We start from the raw sequence: 17,530 nt of genomic DNA on the forward strand, positions 1-17,530 counted from the left end.
TACTATATGGGGGATGAATTACTATATGGGGGATGAATTACTACGGGGGATGAATTACTATATGGGGGATGAATTACTATCGGGGATGAATTACTATGGGGGATGAATTACTATATGGGGGATGAATTACTATATGGGGGATGAATTACTATATGGGGGATTAAATACTATATGGGGGATGAATTACTATGGGGGATGAATTACTATATGGGGGATGAATTACTATGGGGGATGAATTACTATGGGGGATGAATTACTATATGGGGGATGAATTACTATATGGGGGATGAATTACTATGGGGGATGAATTACTATATGGGGGATGAATTACTATATGGGGGATGAATTACTACGGGGGATGAATTACTATATGGGGGATGAATTACTATCGGGGATGAATTACTATGGGGGATGAATTACTATATGGGGGATGAATTACTATATGGGGGATGAATTACTATATGGGGGATTAAATACTATATGGGGGATGAATTACTATGGGGGATGAATTACTATATGGGGGATGAATTACTATATGGGGGATGAATTACTATGGGGGATGAATTACTATAGGGGGGATGAATTACTATGGGGGATTAATTACTATATGGGGGATGAATTACTATGGGGGATTAATTACTATACGGGGGATGAATTACTATGGGGGATTAATTACTATATGGGGGATGAATTACTATATGGGGGATTAATTACTATATGGGGGATGAATTACTATGGGGGATGAATTACTATATGGGGGATGAATTACTATATGGGGGATGAATTACTATGGGGGATGAATTACTATATGGGGGATGAATTACTATATGGGGGATTAATTACTATATGGGGGATGAATTACTATGGGGGATGAATTACTATATGGGGGATGAATTACTATGGGGGATGAATTACTATATGGGGGATGAATTACTATATGGGGGATTAATTACTATATGGGGGATGAATTACTATGGGGGATGAATTACTATATGGGGGATGAATTACTATGCTTACTATGGGGGAATATTACTATACTTACTATGGATGACACATACACATCATTCATCTACTCTTGGTCCGGCCCCTGGGTCCAATATATGAACCCATTGCGGCCCTCAAGTCAAAAAGTTTGCCCACCCCTGCTCTAGATCCTCCACACCAGTCTGGTCACACCATGTCTTTGTGGAGCTGGCTTTGTTTACGGGGGCACAGTCCTGCTGGAACAGAATTGGAGCTTCGCCAAACTGTTACCCCAAGGTTGGAAGTGCACAGTTGTTTCTAACGTCTTATGGAGGGGGCTCCCCATCATTTTGGCTGTATAGTAAGGTCTGATGGTTGGGTGTTCACAAATGTTTGCCCACACAGTGTGTATATTTTCATAGAATAGGTGAAGATACTGCCCACCCCTTGAACCATCTTTTTCTCCTCCCCCCAAATCCCTCCAGCTCCCTCCCTACCCAGTGATGACCCTTGTCCCAGCCCTCTACCCACCTCACAGCAACACCCCTTTAGGAGAATGCAGATACAAGTATCATTTTGTGATGGAAGGTAATTTGTATCAAACCTGATAGATCACTCAGCAGCCAGCATAATAGATCCCCCCAGCAACAGTAGATCCACCAAAGCAAAAATAGACACCCCCCAGAAACAATAGACTCGCCCCTGCAACAATAGATCATTCAGTTGCAGGCATAAAATTACCCCAGTAACAGTAGATCCACCAAAGAAAAAATAGACACCCCCCAGGCAACAATAGATTCACCCTCTGCAACAATAGATCACTCAGCAGCCAGCATAATAGATTCCCCAGCAACAGTAGATCCACCAAAATAAAAATAGACCCCCCTAGCAACAATAGACACACCCCCTGCAACAATAGATCATTCAGCAGCCAGCATACAAATCCCCCAGCAACAGTAGATCCACCAAAGCAAAAATAGACCCCCCAGCAACAATAGATACACCCCCTGCAACAATAGATCAGCCAGCATAACAGATTCCCCAGCAACAGTAGATCCACCAAAGCAAAAATAGACACCCCCCAGCAACAATAGACTCAGCCCCAGCAAAAATAGATCATTCAGCAGCCAGCATAACAGATTCCCCAGCAACAGTAGATCCACCAAAGCAAAAATAGACTACCCCTTGCAACAATAGATTCACCCCCTGCAACAATAGATCATTCAGCAGCCAGCATAACAGATCCCCCAGCAACCGTAGATTCACCAAAGCAAAAATAGACACCTCCCCAGCAACAATAGACTCACCCCCTGTAACAATAGATCACTCAGCAGCCAGCATAATAGATTCCCCAGCAACAGTAGATCCACCAAAGCAAAAATAGACACCCCCCAGAAACAATAGACTGACCCCCTACAACAATAGATCATTCAGTAGCCAGCATAAAATTCCCCCTGCAACAGTAGATCCACCAAAGCAAAAATAGACCCCCCAGCAACAATAGACTCACCCCCTGCAACAATAGATCATTCAGGAGCCAGCATAACAGATCCCCCAGCAACAGTAGATTCACCAAAGCAAAAATAGACCCCCCAGCAACAATAGACCCACCCCCTGCAACAATAGATCACCCAGCAGCCAGCATAACAGATTCCCCAGTAACAGTAGATCCACCAAAGCAAAAATAGAATACCCCTTGCAACAATAGATTCACCCCCCACAACAATAGATCACCCAGCAGCCAGCATAACAGATTCCCCAGCAACAGTAGATCCACCAAAGCAAAAATAGACCCCCCAGCAACAATAGACTCACCCCCTGCAACAATAGATCACTCAGCAGCCAGCATAACAGATCCCCCAGCAACCGTAGATTCACCAAAGCAAAAATAGACACCTCCCCAGCAACAATAGACTCACCCCCTGCAACAATAGATCACTCAGCAGCCAGCATAATAGATTCCCCAGCAACAGTAGATCCACCAAAGCAAAAATAGACACCCCCCAGAAACAATAGACTGACCCCCTGCAACAATAGATCACTCAGTAGCCAGCATAAAATTCCCACTGCAACAGTAGATCCACCAAAGCAAAAATAGACCCCCCAGCAACAATAGACTCACCCCTGCAACAATAGATCACCCAGCAGCCAGCATAACAGATTCCCCAGCAACAGTAGATCCACCAAAGCAAAAATAGACTACCCCTTGCAACAATAGATGCACCCCCCGCAACAATAGATCATTCAGCAGCCAGCATAATAGATTCCCCAGCAACAGTAGATCCACCAAAGCAAAAATAGACACCCCCCAGAAACAATAGACTGACCCCCTGCAACAATAGATCACCCAGCAGCCAGCATAATAGATTCCCCAGCAACAGTAGATCCACCAAAGCAAAAATAGACTACCCCTTGCAACAATAGATTCACCCCCTGCAACAATAGATCATTCAGCAGCCAGCATAATAGATTCCCCAGCAACAGTAGATCCACCAAAGCAAAAATAGACTACCCCTTGCAACAATAGACTCACCCCCTGCAAAAATAGATCACTCAGCAGCCAGCATAATAGATTCCCCAGCAACAGTAGATCCACCAAAGCAAAAATAGACACCCCCCAGAAACAATAGACTGACCCCCTGCAACAATAGATCATTCAGTAGCCAGCATAAAATTCCCCCTGCAACAGTAGATCCACCAAAGCAAAAATAGACCCCCCAGCAACAATAGACTCACCCCCTGCAACAATAGATCATTCAGCAGCCAGCATAACAGATCCCCCAGCAACTGTAGATTCACCAAAGCAAAAATAGACCCCCCAGCAACAATAGACTCACCCCCTGCAACAATAGATCGCCCAGCAGCCAGCATAACAGATTCCCCAGTAACAGTAGATCCACCAAAGCAAAAATAGACTACCCCTTGCAACAATAGATTCACCCCCTGCAACAATAGATCATTCAGCAGCCAGCATAACAGATCCCCCAGCAACTGTAGATTCACCAAAGCAAAAATAGACACCTCCCCAGCAACAATAGACTCACCCCCTGCAACAATAGATCATTCAGTAGCCAGCATAATAGATTCCCCAGCAACAGTAGATCCACCAAAGCAAAAATAGACACCCCCCAGAAACAATAGACTGACCCCCTGCAACAATAGATCATTCAGTAGCCAGCATAAAATTCCCCCTGCAACAGTAGATCCACCAAAGCAAAAATAGACCCCCCAGCAACAATAGATTCACCCCCTGCAACAATAGATCATTCAGGAGCCAGCATAACAGATCCCCCAGCAACTGTAGATTCACCAAAGCAAAAATAGACCCCCCAGCAACAATAGACTCACCCCCTGCAACAATAGATCACCCAGCAGCCAGCATAACAGATTCCCCAGTAACAGTAGATCCACCAAAGCAAAAATAGAATACCCCTTGCAACAATAGATTCACCCCCCACAACAATAGATCACCCAGCAGCCAGCATAACAGATTCCCCAGCAACAGTAGATCCACCAAAGCAAAAATAGACACCTCCCCAGCAACAATAGACTCACCCCCTGCAACAATAGATCACTCAGCAGCCAGCATAATATATTCCCCAGCAACAGTAGATCCACCAAAGCAAAAATAGACACCCCCCAGAAACAATAGACTCACCCCTGCAACAATAGATCATTCAGTAGCCAGCATAAAATTCCCCCTGCAACAGTAGATCCACCAAAGCAAAAATAGACCCCCCAGCAACAATAGACTCACCCCCTGCAACAATAGATCATTCAGCAGCCAGCATAACAGATCCCCCAGCAACTGTAGATTCACCAAAGCAAAAATAGACCCCCCAGCAACAATAGACTCACCCCCTGCAACAATAGATCACCCAGCAGCCAGCATAACAGATTCCCCAGTAACAGTAGATCCACCAAAGCAAAAATAGAATACCCCTTGCAACAATAGATTCACCCCCCACAACAATAGATCACCCAGCAGCCAGCATAACAGATTCCCCAGCAACAGTAGATCCACCAAAGCAAAAATAGACTACCCCTTGCAACAATAGATTCACCCCCCGCAACAATAGATCATGCAGCAGCCAGCATAACAGATCCCCCAGCAACTGTAGATTCACCAAAGCAAAAATAGACACCTCCCCAGCAACAATAGACTCACCCCCTGCAACAATAGATCACTCAGCAGCCAGCATAATAGATTCCCCAGCAACAGTAGATCCACCAAAGCAAAAATAGACACCCCCCAGCAACAATAGACTCACCCCCGGCAACAATAGATCATTCAGCAGCCAGCATAATAGATCCCCCAGCAACAGTAGATCCACCAAAGCAGTAGCCAGCATCAAAAGACTCCCCAGCAGCAAGTAACAAGAGAAGATACCCCCCAGCAACAATAGACTTCCCAATCTGTCAGCAACTGTGGGTAAGGAAAGTGAATACATTTTTCACAACAGCAGGCTACAGAGCGGGCCAGGACTGACCAACCTGGCCTAGAACTATAAAATAAGTGTTGGCAAATGTGGCGGGGATAAATACGTGGTCTGCTGCAGTTTGGGGGGGGGGGCGCTAGGAGATATTTTGGGGTGCTCACCTTGCCTGCACACACCAGCACCCATTGCCAGTACCTACATTTAGTGCTGTGTACCCCCACATGGAAGAAAAATATATTTGAAATATATTTTAAAAATATTCTTCCCAAATATATTTCCATATATTTGAAATGCTACAATTTTGGCCGTATTCAATATATTTCAAAATATATTTAAAAAAATAAATATATATATATATCATGTTGAAATGTGTTTATATTACAAAATATATGAAAAATATTTTTAAAAATACATTTCAAATATACTGTATGTCTTTAACAAATAAAAATCTACATTTTTGGAATGCATTTACAAATATATGTAAAAATATATGTTAAAATTACTTTTTTTATATGTTAAAAAAAATCTGACGAATATATTTAAAAAAAATATAATTTTAAAAATATTTTTTTTTTAAAAAATATATTCTTCAGATTTTTTTTTAACATATAAAAAAGTCATTTTAACATATATTTTTACATATATTTGTAAATGCATTCTACAAATGTAGATTTTGTATTTTTAAAGACATACAGTATATTCGAAATGTATTGTTAAAAATATTTTTCATATACAGTTGTGTCCAAAATTATTCAACCCCCAATGCTGTAAAGGGGTTTAGGGACTATAGTGTACATTTGGAATTGTATTCAGAATCAAATCCTACAAGGACGTTGTAACTACCCAAATGCAACTAAAATGACATCAATTGTTTATGTAATACAGTAGTAAATGGTTCTTATGTGGTTTCTTCATTGCCACAATTATTCAACCCCTTAAAGACTACCACTCTGAAGAACAGAGGTTCATACAGGTGCTTTCCATCAGGTATTGAAAACACCTGTGGATGTCACCGAGCAGCAATCAAGCATAATAAGCACCAATTAGGCAGCTTTAAAATGACTGTGATACTCAGCTCCTTCTAGACATTTACTGGTGTGGTTACAAACATGGTGAAGGCAAGAGAATGGTCCAGGAAGACAAGAGAAGAGGTGATTTCTCTTCACAGGAAGGGCAATGGCTATAAGAAGATTGCAAAGATGTTAAACATACCAAGAGACACCTTAGGAAGCATCATTCGCAAATTCAAGGCAAAGGGCACTGTTGAAACGCTACCTGGTCGTGGCAGAAAGAAGATGCTGACTTCGACTGCTGTGCGCTACCTGAAGCGTAGAGTGGAGAGAAGTCCCCGTGTGACTGCTGAGGAACTGAGAAAAGATTTGTCAGATGTGGGTACAGAAGTTTCAGCCCAGACAATAAGACGCACACTGCGTAATGAAGGCCTCCGTGCCAGAACTCCCAGGCGTACCCCCTTGCTGTCTCCAAAGAATAAGAAGAGTCGACTGCAGTATGCCAAAAGCCATGTGGACAAACCACAAAAGTTGTGGGATAGTGTTCTGTGGACTGATGAAACAAAATTAGAACTGTTTGGGCCCATGGATCAACGCTATGTTTGGAGGAGGAAGAACAAGGCCTATGATGAAAAGAACACCTTGCCTACTGTGAAGCATGGTGGAGGGTCAATCATGCTTTGGGGCTGTTTTGCTTCTGCAGGTACAGGGAAGCTTCAGCGTGTGCAAGGTACCATGAATTCTCTTCAGTACCAGGAGATATTGGATGGAAACGTGATGCAGTCCGTCACACACCTGAGGCTTGGGAGACGTTGGACCTTTCAACAGGACAATGATCCCAAGCATACCTCCAAGTCCACTAGAGCATGGTTGCAGAGGAAAGGCTGGAACATTTTGGAGTGGCCATCGCAGTCACCAGACTTAAATCCGATTGAGAACCTCTGGTGGGACTTAAAGAAAGCAGTTGCAGTGCGCAAGCCTAAGAATGTGACTGAACTGGAGGCCTTTGCCCATGAAGAATGGGCGAAGATACCCGTAGATCGCTGCAAGACACTTGTGTCAAGCTATGCTTCACGTTTAAAAGCTGTTATAACTGTAAAAGGATGCTGTACTAAGTACTAAGATTGAATGTCACTTGGGGGTTGAATAAAACTGATAATGCTGTGAGCACAGAAAAGACATTTGTGGTTATTTCATTATAACTGTTATGTTATATTTGTCTGACCTACAAGTGCCTCTTTAATGTAAATGTAAGCAAGATGACTGAATGATCAAAAGCAATGTCAAACTGGCCAAAACACTCAATTTCAGTGGGGGTTGAATAATTTTGGACACAACTGTATTTTGTAATAAAAAACGCATTTCAACATGCAGTATATTTATATATATTTATTGATGCGGGGGATGCGCAATGCGCGTTCCTGAAAGCTGTTCGCCCGGCCGCCATTTGGCTATAGGCCGGGCGGCAACTGGTTAACATTTATTTTGAAATATATTTGTAAATGCATTCCACAAATGTAGATTTGTATTTTTGTTTTTTTTTTTTTTTCTATTTTAATGGTTTTTATTAAATTTTAAACAGTATAAACAGAGGCAATAAAACACGCCCACGCAGGGGCTATCAATTGCACAGATAAACAATATGCAAAATAAAAAAAAAAGGAAAAACAATGCTCTAATGCCAACAGGGCAAAAGGTACGCCCACTCAGGGGCTATCAATGGCACGTAAGTTACAAAACAGTAATGTAACTGGTTATAACAACTAAATGCAGCTGCCCAGTCACACCAAAAACAGAGAGAGAGAGAAAAAAGAAAAGAGAGAAAGAAAAGAAAGGAAAAAAAAAAAAAAAAGGGGGTGGGGGCAAAGAGCAGGGATTCAAGAGCGCCAATACTGAACGCCATTACATCCCCAGACTAGCCGGGGGGAGTGAGGGAAGGGCATATTGCAACCACGGCTCCCATATTTTCAAAAATTTACGTTGGGAGTCGTTGCGGATACTCGACATCTGTTCGTTGAGCATCATAGTGGTCATACGATCCCGCACCCCCTGAAGAGGGACAAACGGACTCTTCCAGGCCTGAGCAATTGTTCTAGTGGCCGATAAAAACAGATAGGAAGCCAACTTCTGCTGGTGAGCTAAGAGGCCCGGTATGGGGCAATGAAGCAAGGCGTACCGGGCATCCCGGCGTATGGAGAGATGGAACAAGGTGAAAAGGAGGCCAAATACACGAGACCAAAACGAAACAGTCTCGGGCATGACCACCAGATATGTAATACATCACCACGATGACCACAACCCCGAAAACATTGATCACTACAGGCAGGGTTATCCCGGGCCAACCGAGCCGGAACCCAGTACCAACGAAACAATACCTTATAGGCTGCCTCCAGTGTGGTCGTATTAAATGAGCATTTAGCTATGAGTGACCAGGCCTTATTCCAGTCCTCCGGATCCACAGCCACTCCCAGGTCGCGCTCCCACTGAACAACATATGAAAGAGAAGTGTGCGACGAGCGTCTGTTCAGAGCTGCATAAAGAAGGGATATAAGGCCCGGAGCGCCCGGACGCTGTTGGCAGAGCTGTTCAAAGGCAGATTTCTGGTACGGGAACACAGAAGTACCCCGCAGCGAGAGCAGCCAGTGTCGCAATTGAAGATATCGAAAAAATTCCGCCGGGGGGATATTCCAGGATTCCCGAAGAGAGTCCCAGGTGGGAAAGGACCGAAAAATCAAAAAGTGTCGCACCTGCGAAAAACCGTTAGTCACCCACCAAGAAAACGCCCCTGGGTGATCCAAACCCGGCGGGAAAAGAGGGTTGTTAACCCCTTGACGCCGACGTAACACAAATATGCGGCCTCACGGACCTGGGCTTTTTTCCGTGGGGCCGCATATTTGCGTACCTGTCTTTGTGTTGGGAGCGCGCCCCTCAGCGCGCTCCCAGCACCGAGACCGCAGTGTCACTGAGAGCACCGGGTCCCGTTCTAACGATCGGGACCCGGGACTCCCGGTCCCGGGTCACATGATCGCTGTGATAGCCTCTGATTGGCTATCACAGTGATCAGTCACTGTGCAGCCCGGCCCCCTTGTTTTTTTTCTCTCTCTCTCTATGAATGGAGAAGAGAGATACATTGTATCTCTCGAACTCCTGTCAGAGAGAAGAAAAAAAAAGTTTGTAAAAAAAAAAAAAAGATAAATAAATAAATATTAAAAAAATAAAAGAAAAAATTTAAAAAAATACCTAGATCAAGGTTTGATCTAGTTCAGTGCCAGGGTTAGTGTTTAGGTCAGGGTCAAGGTCAAAGGTCAGGGTCAAAGGTCAAGGTCAGGGTTTAAAAAAAAATTGGTATCAGTGTCAGTTAGTGTTAGTGTGTTTTAGGTAAAAAAAAAAAAAAAAAAAAGACAAAAACAAAATGCGCACTATGGTTTCTGGGCTGTACTACGGGTACAAACAACAAATAACATACACATATATGGTATCGCTGCGATCGTCAAGAGCTGGAGAATTTATTTTGGGTTGCTCTTTGGTGGTAGGTTATGGTCATAACAAGAAACACATAGCTAAATAAAAAAAAAAGGATTTTTTTTACTATTTTTGGCCAGTTTTCCTTTGATAATAAAAAAAAAATCAGGAGATATCCATTACCATTTACCACCAAATGAAAGCCCAATTTGTCCTGAAAAAATCAAGGTATAATCCACCTGGATGTGCAAAGTAGTTGTGATGATATGTGCGGTTTTGCTATCGCATGTCAACGGTGCAGAATTGTGCTTAGGCCTTTAGATTTGTTTTACCCTTAGGCGTGAAGGGGTTAATAATTGGGAGCAAAGGCAGAAAAGGTGACATCAGACCACCAGAGTAACGCACCGAGTCCCAAACTTGTAGGCCATGAAGTAACATCGGACTCAGTGCCATAGGGCGCAGGGCAGGGGGAAGCCATAGAAGCGTCGATAGTGCGATAGGGGCTAGATTTGTATTTTTAAAGACATACAGTACACACAGAAATATTTTTTATATATTTTGTAATAAAAATGCATTTCAACATGCAGTATACATGCAGTATATATATATATATATATATATATATATATATAAATATATTTTGAAATATATATATATTTATTTTTTTATATATTTATATTTATTTTTATATATATTTATATTTATTTATATATATATATATATATATATATATATATATTTATTTATTTTTAAATACATTGAATATGGCCAAAGTTGTAGTATTTCAAATATATTTTTCTTCCATGTGGGCCGCTGCATTCCTTGTGAAAAAAAGCTCTGAGTTTCTGCAGTAGATCGCTGTATTTTTGGCTGATAAATCTTACCTGATGCAACCATAGTAGAGTTTGGGTCAGTGGTGACCAGGGGCGGACTGACAACTCATGGGGCCCCCAGGCAATAGGGGATCATGGGGCCCCTGTGTCCTTGCCCAAACTCAAAAAAGCCTATGAAAAGGGTACCAGGGGCATCTCATGGGACCCCCTACTGACCCCGGGCCCTCTGGCATTTGGCCTTTTTTGAGGTTGGCAGAGCATTATGGCAGTGTGCAATTTTTTTTCCAAAAAAGGTGTCCTGACCTTCCTAGCTAGGCCTTGTTTTTTAAACTTCAATATGTTCTGAAGAACTTCTGAAACAGTAGAGCTTCAGCTATGAGTAGAGCTCATAGGTAAATCGTCAAATGGAAGGTTTGTTGCCTACGCATGGGGCAATGACATTGTTATCAATATTCCGTGTAGGTGTGGACATGGCCACCAATAGAGGCCACCAATAGACGGGGTACAGGCAGCCCTTCTGTTCTTGACCCTCAGGGAGCCCTTGCCCGGCCTGCATTTTCCTTCCCCATCCTGATGGACTCCAGTGGTTCCCATTCCAGGATAGTCTCCTAGTGAAATATCGTTACAAGCGTGATACACACACTTTACTTCCAATCAGATCTGCATGTAGTTCTGGGCCTCAGTTATCAACAGGGGCGGACTGACCATTCGAGCACTCGGGCAGTGCCCGAGGGCCCAGGGTCAGTAGGGGGCCCCATGAGATGCCCCTGGTACCTTTTCATTGGCTTTTTCATAGGCTTTTTTGGGTGTGGGTGAGGACACAGGGGCCCCATGATCCCCTATTGCCCGGGGGCCCCATGAGTTGTCAGTCTGCCCCTGGTTATCAAAAGTCATGTTCAGCCTTTTAAGCCTTCATAGGTAGTCACTGAGCTTCTTGTGCCTTGTTCCAAACTATGGCCCCTGGGCCCCATCTGGCCCACCACAAGATTTTATCTGGACCACAGCTAGGGTCGGTGGTGTATCCTCAATGTGCGCCAACTGAGGCAGAGACTGCCTATGGTCTTCTCCTCTAATGGGGACCCTAATGAAAGGGGAGACTCTGTTAGGACACTGATGTAAGGGGAGGTAACTGATGTGAGGGGGGCTCTGATGGGGACCCTGATGTAAGGAGGGACACAGATGGGGACACTGATAAAAAGGGGGTAACTGATGTAAAGTGGGGCTCTGACGGGGACCTTGATGTAAGGGTGGACTCTGATGGGGACCCTGATGTATGGAGGCACTTTGATAGGGACTCTGATGTGGGGTGGGGAACAGATGTAAGGGGGTACTCTGATGGGGACCGTAATGTAAGGTGGGACTGTGATGGGGACACTGATGTATGGGAGATAACCGATGTAAAGGGGGACTTTGATGGGGACCCTGATGTAGGGGAGGGGACGGATGTAAGGGGGGACTCTGATGGGGACCTGGATGTAAGGGAGGACTCTGATAGGGACCCTGCTGTAAGAAGTGACTTTGATAGGGACACTGATGTAAGGGAGGATTCTGATGGGGACACTAATGTAAGGGGAATAAGTGATGTAAAGGGGGGGCTCTGATGGGGACCTTGATGTAAGTAGGGATGTGGGGGGGGGGGAAGCAGATGTAAGGAGGGAACTCTTATGGGGACCTTGATGTAATGGGGGACTCTGATGGGAACCCTGAGGTAAGGAGGGACGTTGATGGGGGCACTAATGTAAAGGGGATAACTGATATAAAGTGGGACTTTGATGGGGCCCCTGATGTAAGGGGGGCTCTGATGGAGACCCTGAGGTGATGGGGGCTTCTGATGGGGACTCTGATATAAGGAAGGACTTTAATAGGGACACTGATATAGGTGGGGAAACAGATGTAAGGGTGGACTTTGAAGGGGACCTTAATGTAGGGGTGAACTCTGATGGGGACCCTGATGTAAGGAGGGACTGAGATGGAGGCACTGATGTAAGAGGGATAACTGATGTAAAGAGGGACTTTGATGGGGTCCCTTATGTAAGGGAGGGGCTCTGATGGAGACCCTGATGTGAGGGGAGATTCTGATGGGGACTCTGATGTAAGGAGGGCCTTTGATAGGGACACTGATATAGGTGGGGAAACAGATGTAAGGGTGGACTTTGAAGGGGACCCTGATGTAAGGAGAGACTTTGATAGGGATACTGATGTAGGGGGGAAATGGATATAAGGGGGGACTCTGATGGGGACCCTAATGTAGGAGGGACTGAGATGGGGGCACTGATGTAAGGGGGGAGAACTAATGTAAACGGGGAATTTGATGGGGACCCAGATGTAAGGGGGGATTCTTATGGGGAGTCTGATTGGGACCCTGATGTAAGGGGAAATCTTATGTGGACCCTGCTGTAAGAGGGACTGTGATAGGGCCACTGATGTAAGGGGCAGGGGCGGACTGACCATTTGGAAACTCGGGCACTGCCCAAGGGCCCGGGGTCGGTAGGGGGCCCCATGAGATGCCCCTGGTACCTTTTTCATAGGCTTTTTTGAGTTTGAGCAAGGACACAGGGGCCCCATGATCCCCTATTGCCCGGGGGCCCCATGAGTTGCCAGTCCGCCCCTGGTAAGGGGGATAATTGATGTAAAGGGGGACTTTGATGGGGACCCAGATGTAAGGTGGGATTCTTATGGGGAGTCTGATTGGGACCCTGATGTAAGGGGAACTCTTATGAGGACCCTGATGTAAGAGGGATTGTGATAGGGGCACTGATGTAAGGGGGACTTTGATGGGAACCCTGATGTAAGTGGTAGGCTCTGATGAAGACCCTGATGTAAGGGGGGTTTCTGATGTAAAGGGGACAACTGATGTAAAGGGCTACTTTGATGGGAACCTTGATGTAAGTGGTAGGCTCTGATGAAGACCCTGATGTAAGGGGGGATTCTGATGGGGACTCTGATTGGGACAATGATGTAAGGGGAACTCTTATGTGGACCCTGATGTAAGAGGGACTGTGATAGGGGCACTGATGTAAGGGGGATAACTGATGTAAGGGGGACAACTGATGTAAAGGGGGACTTTGATGGTAACCCTGATGTAAGTGGTAGGCTCTGATGAAGACCCTGATGTAAGGGGGGATTCTGATGGGGACTCTGATTGGGACCCTGATATAAGGGGAACTGTGATGTGGATTTTAGTTTTTCAGCCCATGAATATTTGTCAAATATACAATGAGGCCCTTGTACTGGAAATCTTGGGGACCCCATGTCTTGGTGGAACAATATCTAGGAGCAGTCGTTGTTAAGACCTCTTAGATGGTCCCAGAAGGTGGATGCAGGCGGGATGGGTGGTCTGTATGGGGGGGTCCCATCATTTGTGATGGCAGCCCTGTGTATGGGTGTTAGGGATGTATAAAACATACAGATTATTATTATTATAGCTCCTCACATGGGCAACGTGCGCCATATGCATTGTGAAGTCCAATCAGTAGATTTTCATAACTAGAGATAACAATCTGAGTTGTCGGACTCGTATGTAATGGACGGGTTGTCATAACCCAGTGGTCGGCAAGCCGCGGCTCGCGAGCCACATGCGGCTCTTTACACAATTTAATGCGGCTCTTCTGTGTGCCGGGCGCCCGCTCCCCTCCCTCCTCTCGGGCGCCCGGCACATTGGCTGTCAGGATGTAGGCGGGGCAGCGTGACGAACTCCTCTCCTCTCACAGTCCGCCCTGAAGACCGGAACGGCGCGGGAACACGGCGAGAGGAACGCGCGGAGCAAAGGTAAGTAAATTGACACAATATGGGGAATGAATTACTATATGGGGGATGAATTACTATATGGGGGATGAATTACTATATGGGGGATGAATTACTATGGGGGATGAATTACTATATGGGGGATGAATTACTATGGGGGATGAATTACTATATGGGGGATGAATTACTATGGGGGATGAATTACTATATGGGGGATGAATTACTATATGGGGGATGAATTACTATGGGGGATGAATTACTATATGGGGGATGAATTACTATGGGGGATGAATTACTATATGGGGGATGAATTACTATATGGGGGATGAATTACTATATGGGGTTGAATTACTATATGGGGGATGAATTACTATATGGGGGATGAATTACTATGGGGGATGAATTACTATATGGGGGATGAATTACTATATGGGGGATGAATTACTATGGGGGATGTATTACTATGGGGGATGAATTACTATATGGGGGATGAATTACTATATGGGGGATGAATTACTATGGGGGATGAATTACTATATGGGGGATGAATTACTATGGGGGATGAATTACTATATGGGGGATGAATTACTATGGGGGATGAATTACTATATGGGGGATGAATTACTATGGGGGATGAATTACTATGGGGGAGGAATTACTATATGGGGGATGAATTACTATGGGGGATGAATTACTATATGGGGGATGAATTACTATGGGGGATGAATTACTATATGGGGGATGAATTACTATATGGGGGATGTATTTTCAGTTTTAAAAATGTGGCTCTCAAAATAAATTTCAATCGTGGTTTTGGCGAGATTTGGCTCAGTTGAAAAAAAAGGTTGCCCACCACTGTCATAAACCAATGAACAGAACGAACTCCTGAAATGGCCAATGACTCACCTTAACCCGTACAGTACTGTACCATCGGGGTGCAACCTTATCATTCGATTCTTGACCGTGACTCCGTGTAGAAATGATTTCTTGTCATTCAGGAAATATGTATCTGGGAGCCAAAGCTGGTCGGCCACTCTGTTATCCAGTGTGAGATTCAGGGGGAGGGCAGAATAGGCCAAACGCTTATCTCGCCAACTCTGCTGGAAATACATGGTGATGGTGTAGTCCTGCAACACAGAGAGAAAAGACCATCGATCAATCGAAAAATAAACAAGCCACCCTATGGAATGGATCAAAGGACTGAATCTGCTGGATCTCCAGCAAAGCAGATCTTTTCATCATCAATGCCAACAGAGCCAAACGTCAGAATGATGTCCTCTGTCTTTATCATGGAGTAACATTTCAGAACGACTTTTTTTTAGTTTATGTTTTTTTTTTCTCAGTGTATAAAGTGGTGGATGTTGGTGGGTCAGAACTGAATGTCCTTTTTTTCTCTTTGTTTTTGAGCAATTGTTGTAGGCTATTTTATCTTCTAGTTCAGGGGTCTCCATACTGTGGCCTGCGGGCCGGATGTGGCCCTTTGCTTGCCTTTATCTGGCCCTTGAGGCACTATCTCTTCCACTAACACCAAAGACAGAGCACTATTCCTCCCACTGACACCAGTGATTGGGTACTATTCCTCCCACTGACACCAATGATGGGGCACTATTCCTCCCACTGACACCAGTGATTGGGTACTATTCCTCCCACTGACACCAATGATGGGGCACTATTCCTCCCACTGACACCAATGATGGGGCACTATTCCACCCACTGACACCAATGATGGGGTACTATTCCTCCCACTGACACCAATGATGGGACACTATTCCTCCCACTGATACCAATGATGGGGCACTATTCCTCCCACTGATACCAATGATGGGGCACTATTCCCCCCACTGACACCAATGATGGGGCACTATTCCTCTCACTGATACCAATGATGGGGCACTATTCCTCTCACTGACACCAATGATGGGGCACTATTCCTCCCACTGACACCAGCGATGGGGCACTATTCTTCCCACTGATACCAATGACGGGGCACTATTCCTCCCACTGACACCAATGATGGGGCACTATTCCTCCCACTGACACCAATGAGGGGGCACTATTCCTCCCACTGATACCAATGACGGGGCACTATTCCTCCCACTGACACCAATGATGGGGCACTATTCCTCCCACTGACACCAATGATGGGGCACTATTCCTCCCACTGATACCAATGATGGGACACCATTCCTCCCGCTGACACTAATTATGTATTTTACTCCAATTTAGTAAACCTAGCTCATGGCATTTTCTACTCCCACTGACCACAGTCCGCCCCCCGTAAAGACTGAAAGGCAGTAAACTGGCCCTTTGTTTCAAAAGTTTGGAGACCCCCTGTTCTAGTTAAATGCTCTTTGGCTATTGTTTTACTTTTTTTTTGGTCAAATGGTATTAGACTATTGTTTTAGGCTGTTTTTGGTTGGATGTTCTTAGGCTACTATTTTAGGGTGCAGTTTTTCGGTTGAATGTTGTTAGGCTGTTTTCTCTTCTGGTCGAATCTTCTCAGGCTATTGTATTAGAATATTTTTGGTCAAATGTTATTAGACTATTATTTAAGGGTTCAGTTTTTCGGTTGAATGTTGTTAGGCTGTTTTCTCTTCTGGTTGAATGTTCTCAGGCTATTGTATTAAGTTATGTTTGTTTGAATGGTATTAGACTATTATTTTAGACTGTTTTCTCTTCTGGTCGAATGTTCTCAGGCTATTTTCTCTTAGTATATAATGTTCTTGGGGTATTAGAGAATGTTACATCCATCCTATGAAAGACAACTTTAAATATTAGAAAGTAACATTTTGAGCATATTACAATGGATGTGCTATAAACGCCCAAGTAAATCTTCATGAAAGTACACAGCTTGTGTTTTTCTGCCCCGCTGCCACTCCCCCCTTCCCAATGGTAATTCCTGACGTTTAAAATTAAAGTCAGCAGTGTAAATACTCTGTGGAAGCTGCTCCTGTCAAAAACAGACCATATGACAAAGTGTTTATAAACACTGTTAAGACAGGAGAGAGATACAGAGTAACACTGTTTATAAACATTGTTCAGATAGTAGAAAGATACAAAGTAATGTTGTTTATAAACA

At 44.4% G+C, this 17,530-nt stretch overlaps 1 protein-coding gene across 1 annotated transcript in view; it reads right to left on the bottom strand.

Annotated features, from left to right (window-relative positions):
* LOC149456239 (gamma-aminobutyric acid receptor subunit beta-4-like) overlaps nt 1-17,530 on the bottom strand; it is a 203,387-nt gene that overhangs the window by 34,905 nt on the left and 150,952 nt on the right. The window contains exon 4 of the mRNA XM_089685295.1: nt 15,358-15,578. Within this exon, the coding sequence (XP_089541421.1) occupies nt 15,358-15,578 (221 nt within the window). The remainder of the gene's footprint in view (nt 1-15,357; nt 15,579-17,530) is intronic.

Source organism: Staurois parvus, unplaced genomic scaffold (assembly GCF_062004578.1).
Source record: "Staurois parvus isolate SC_StPar_1 unplaced genomic scaffold, SC_StPar_1.0 ptg000368l, whole genome shotgun sequence".
Lineage (NCBI taxonomy): Eukaryota > Metazoa > Chordata > Amphibia > Anura > Ranidae > Staurois > Staurois parvus.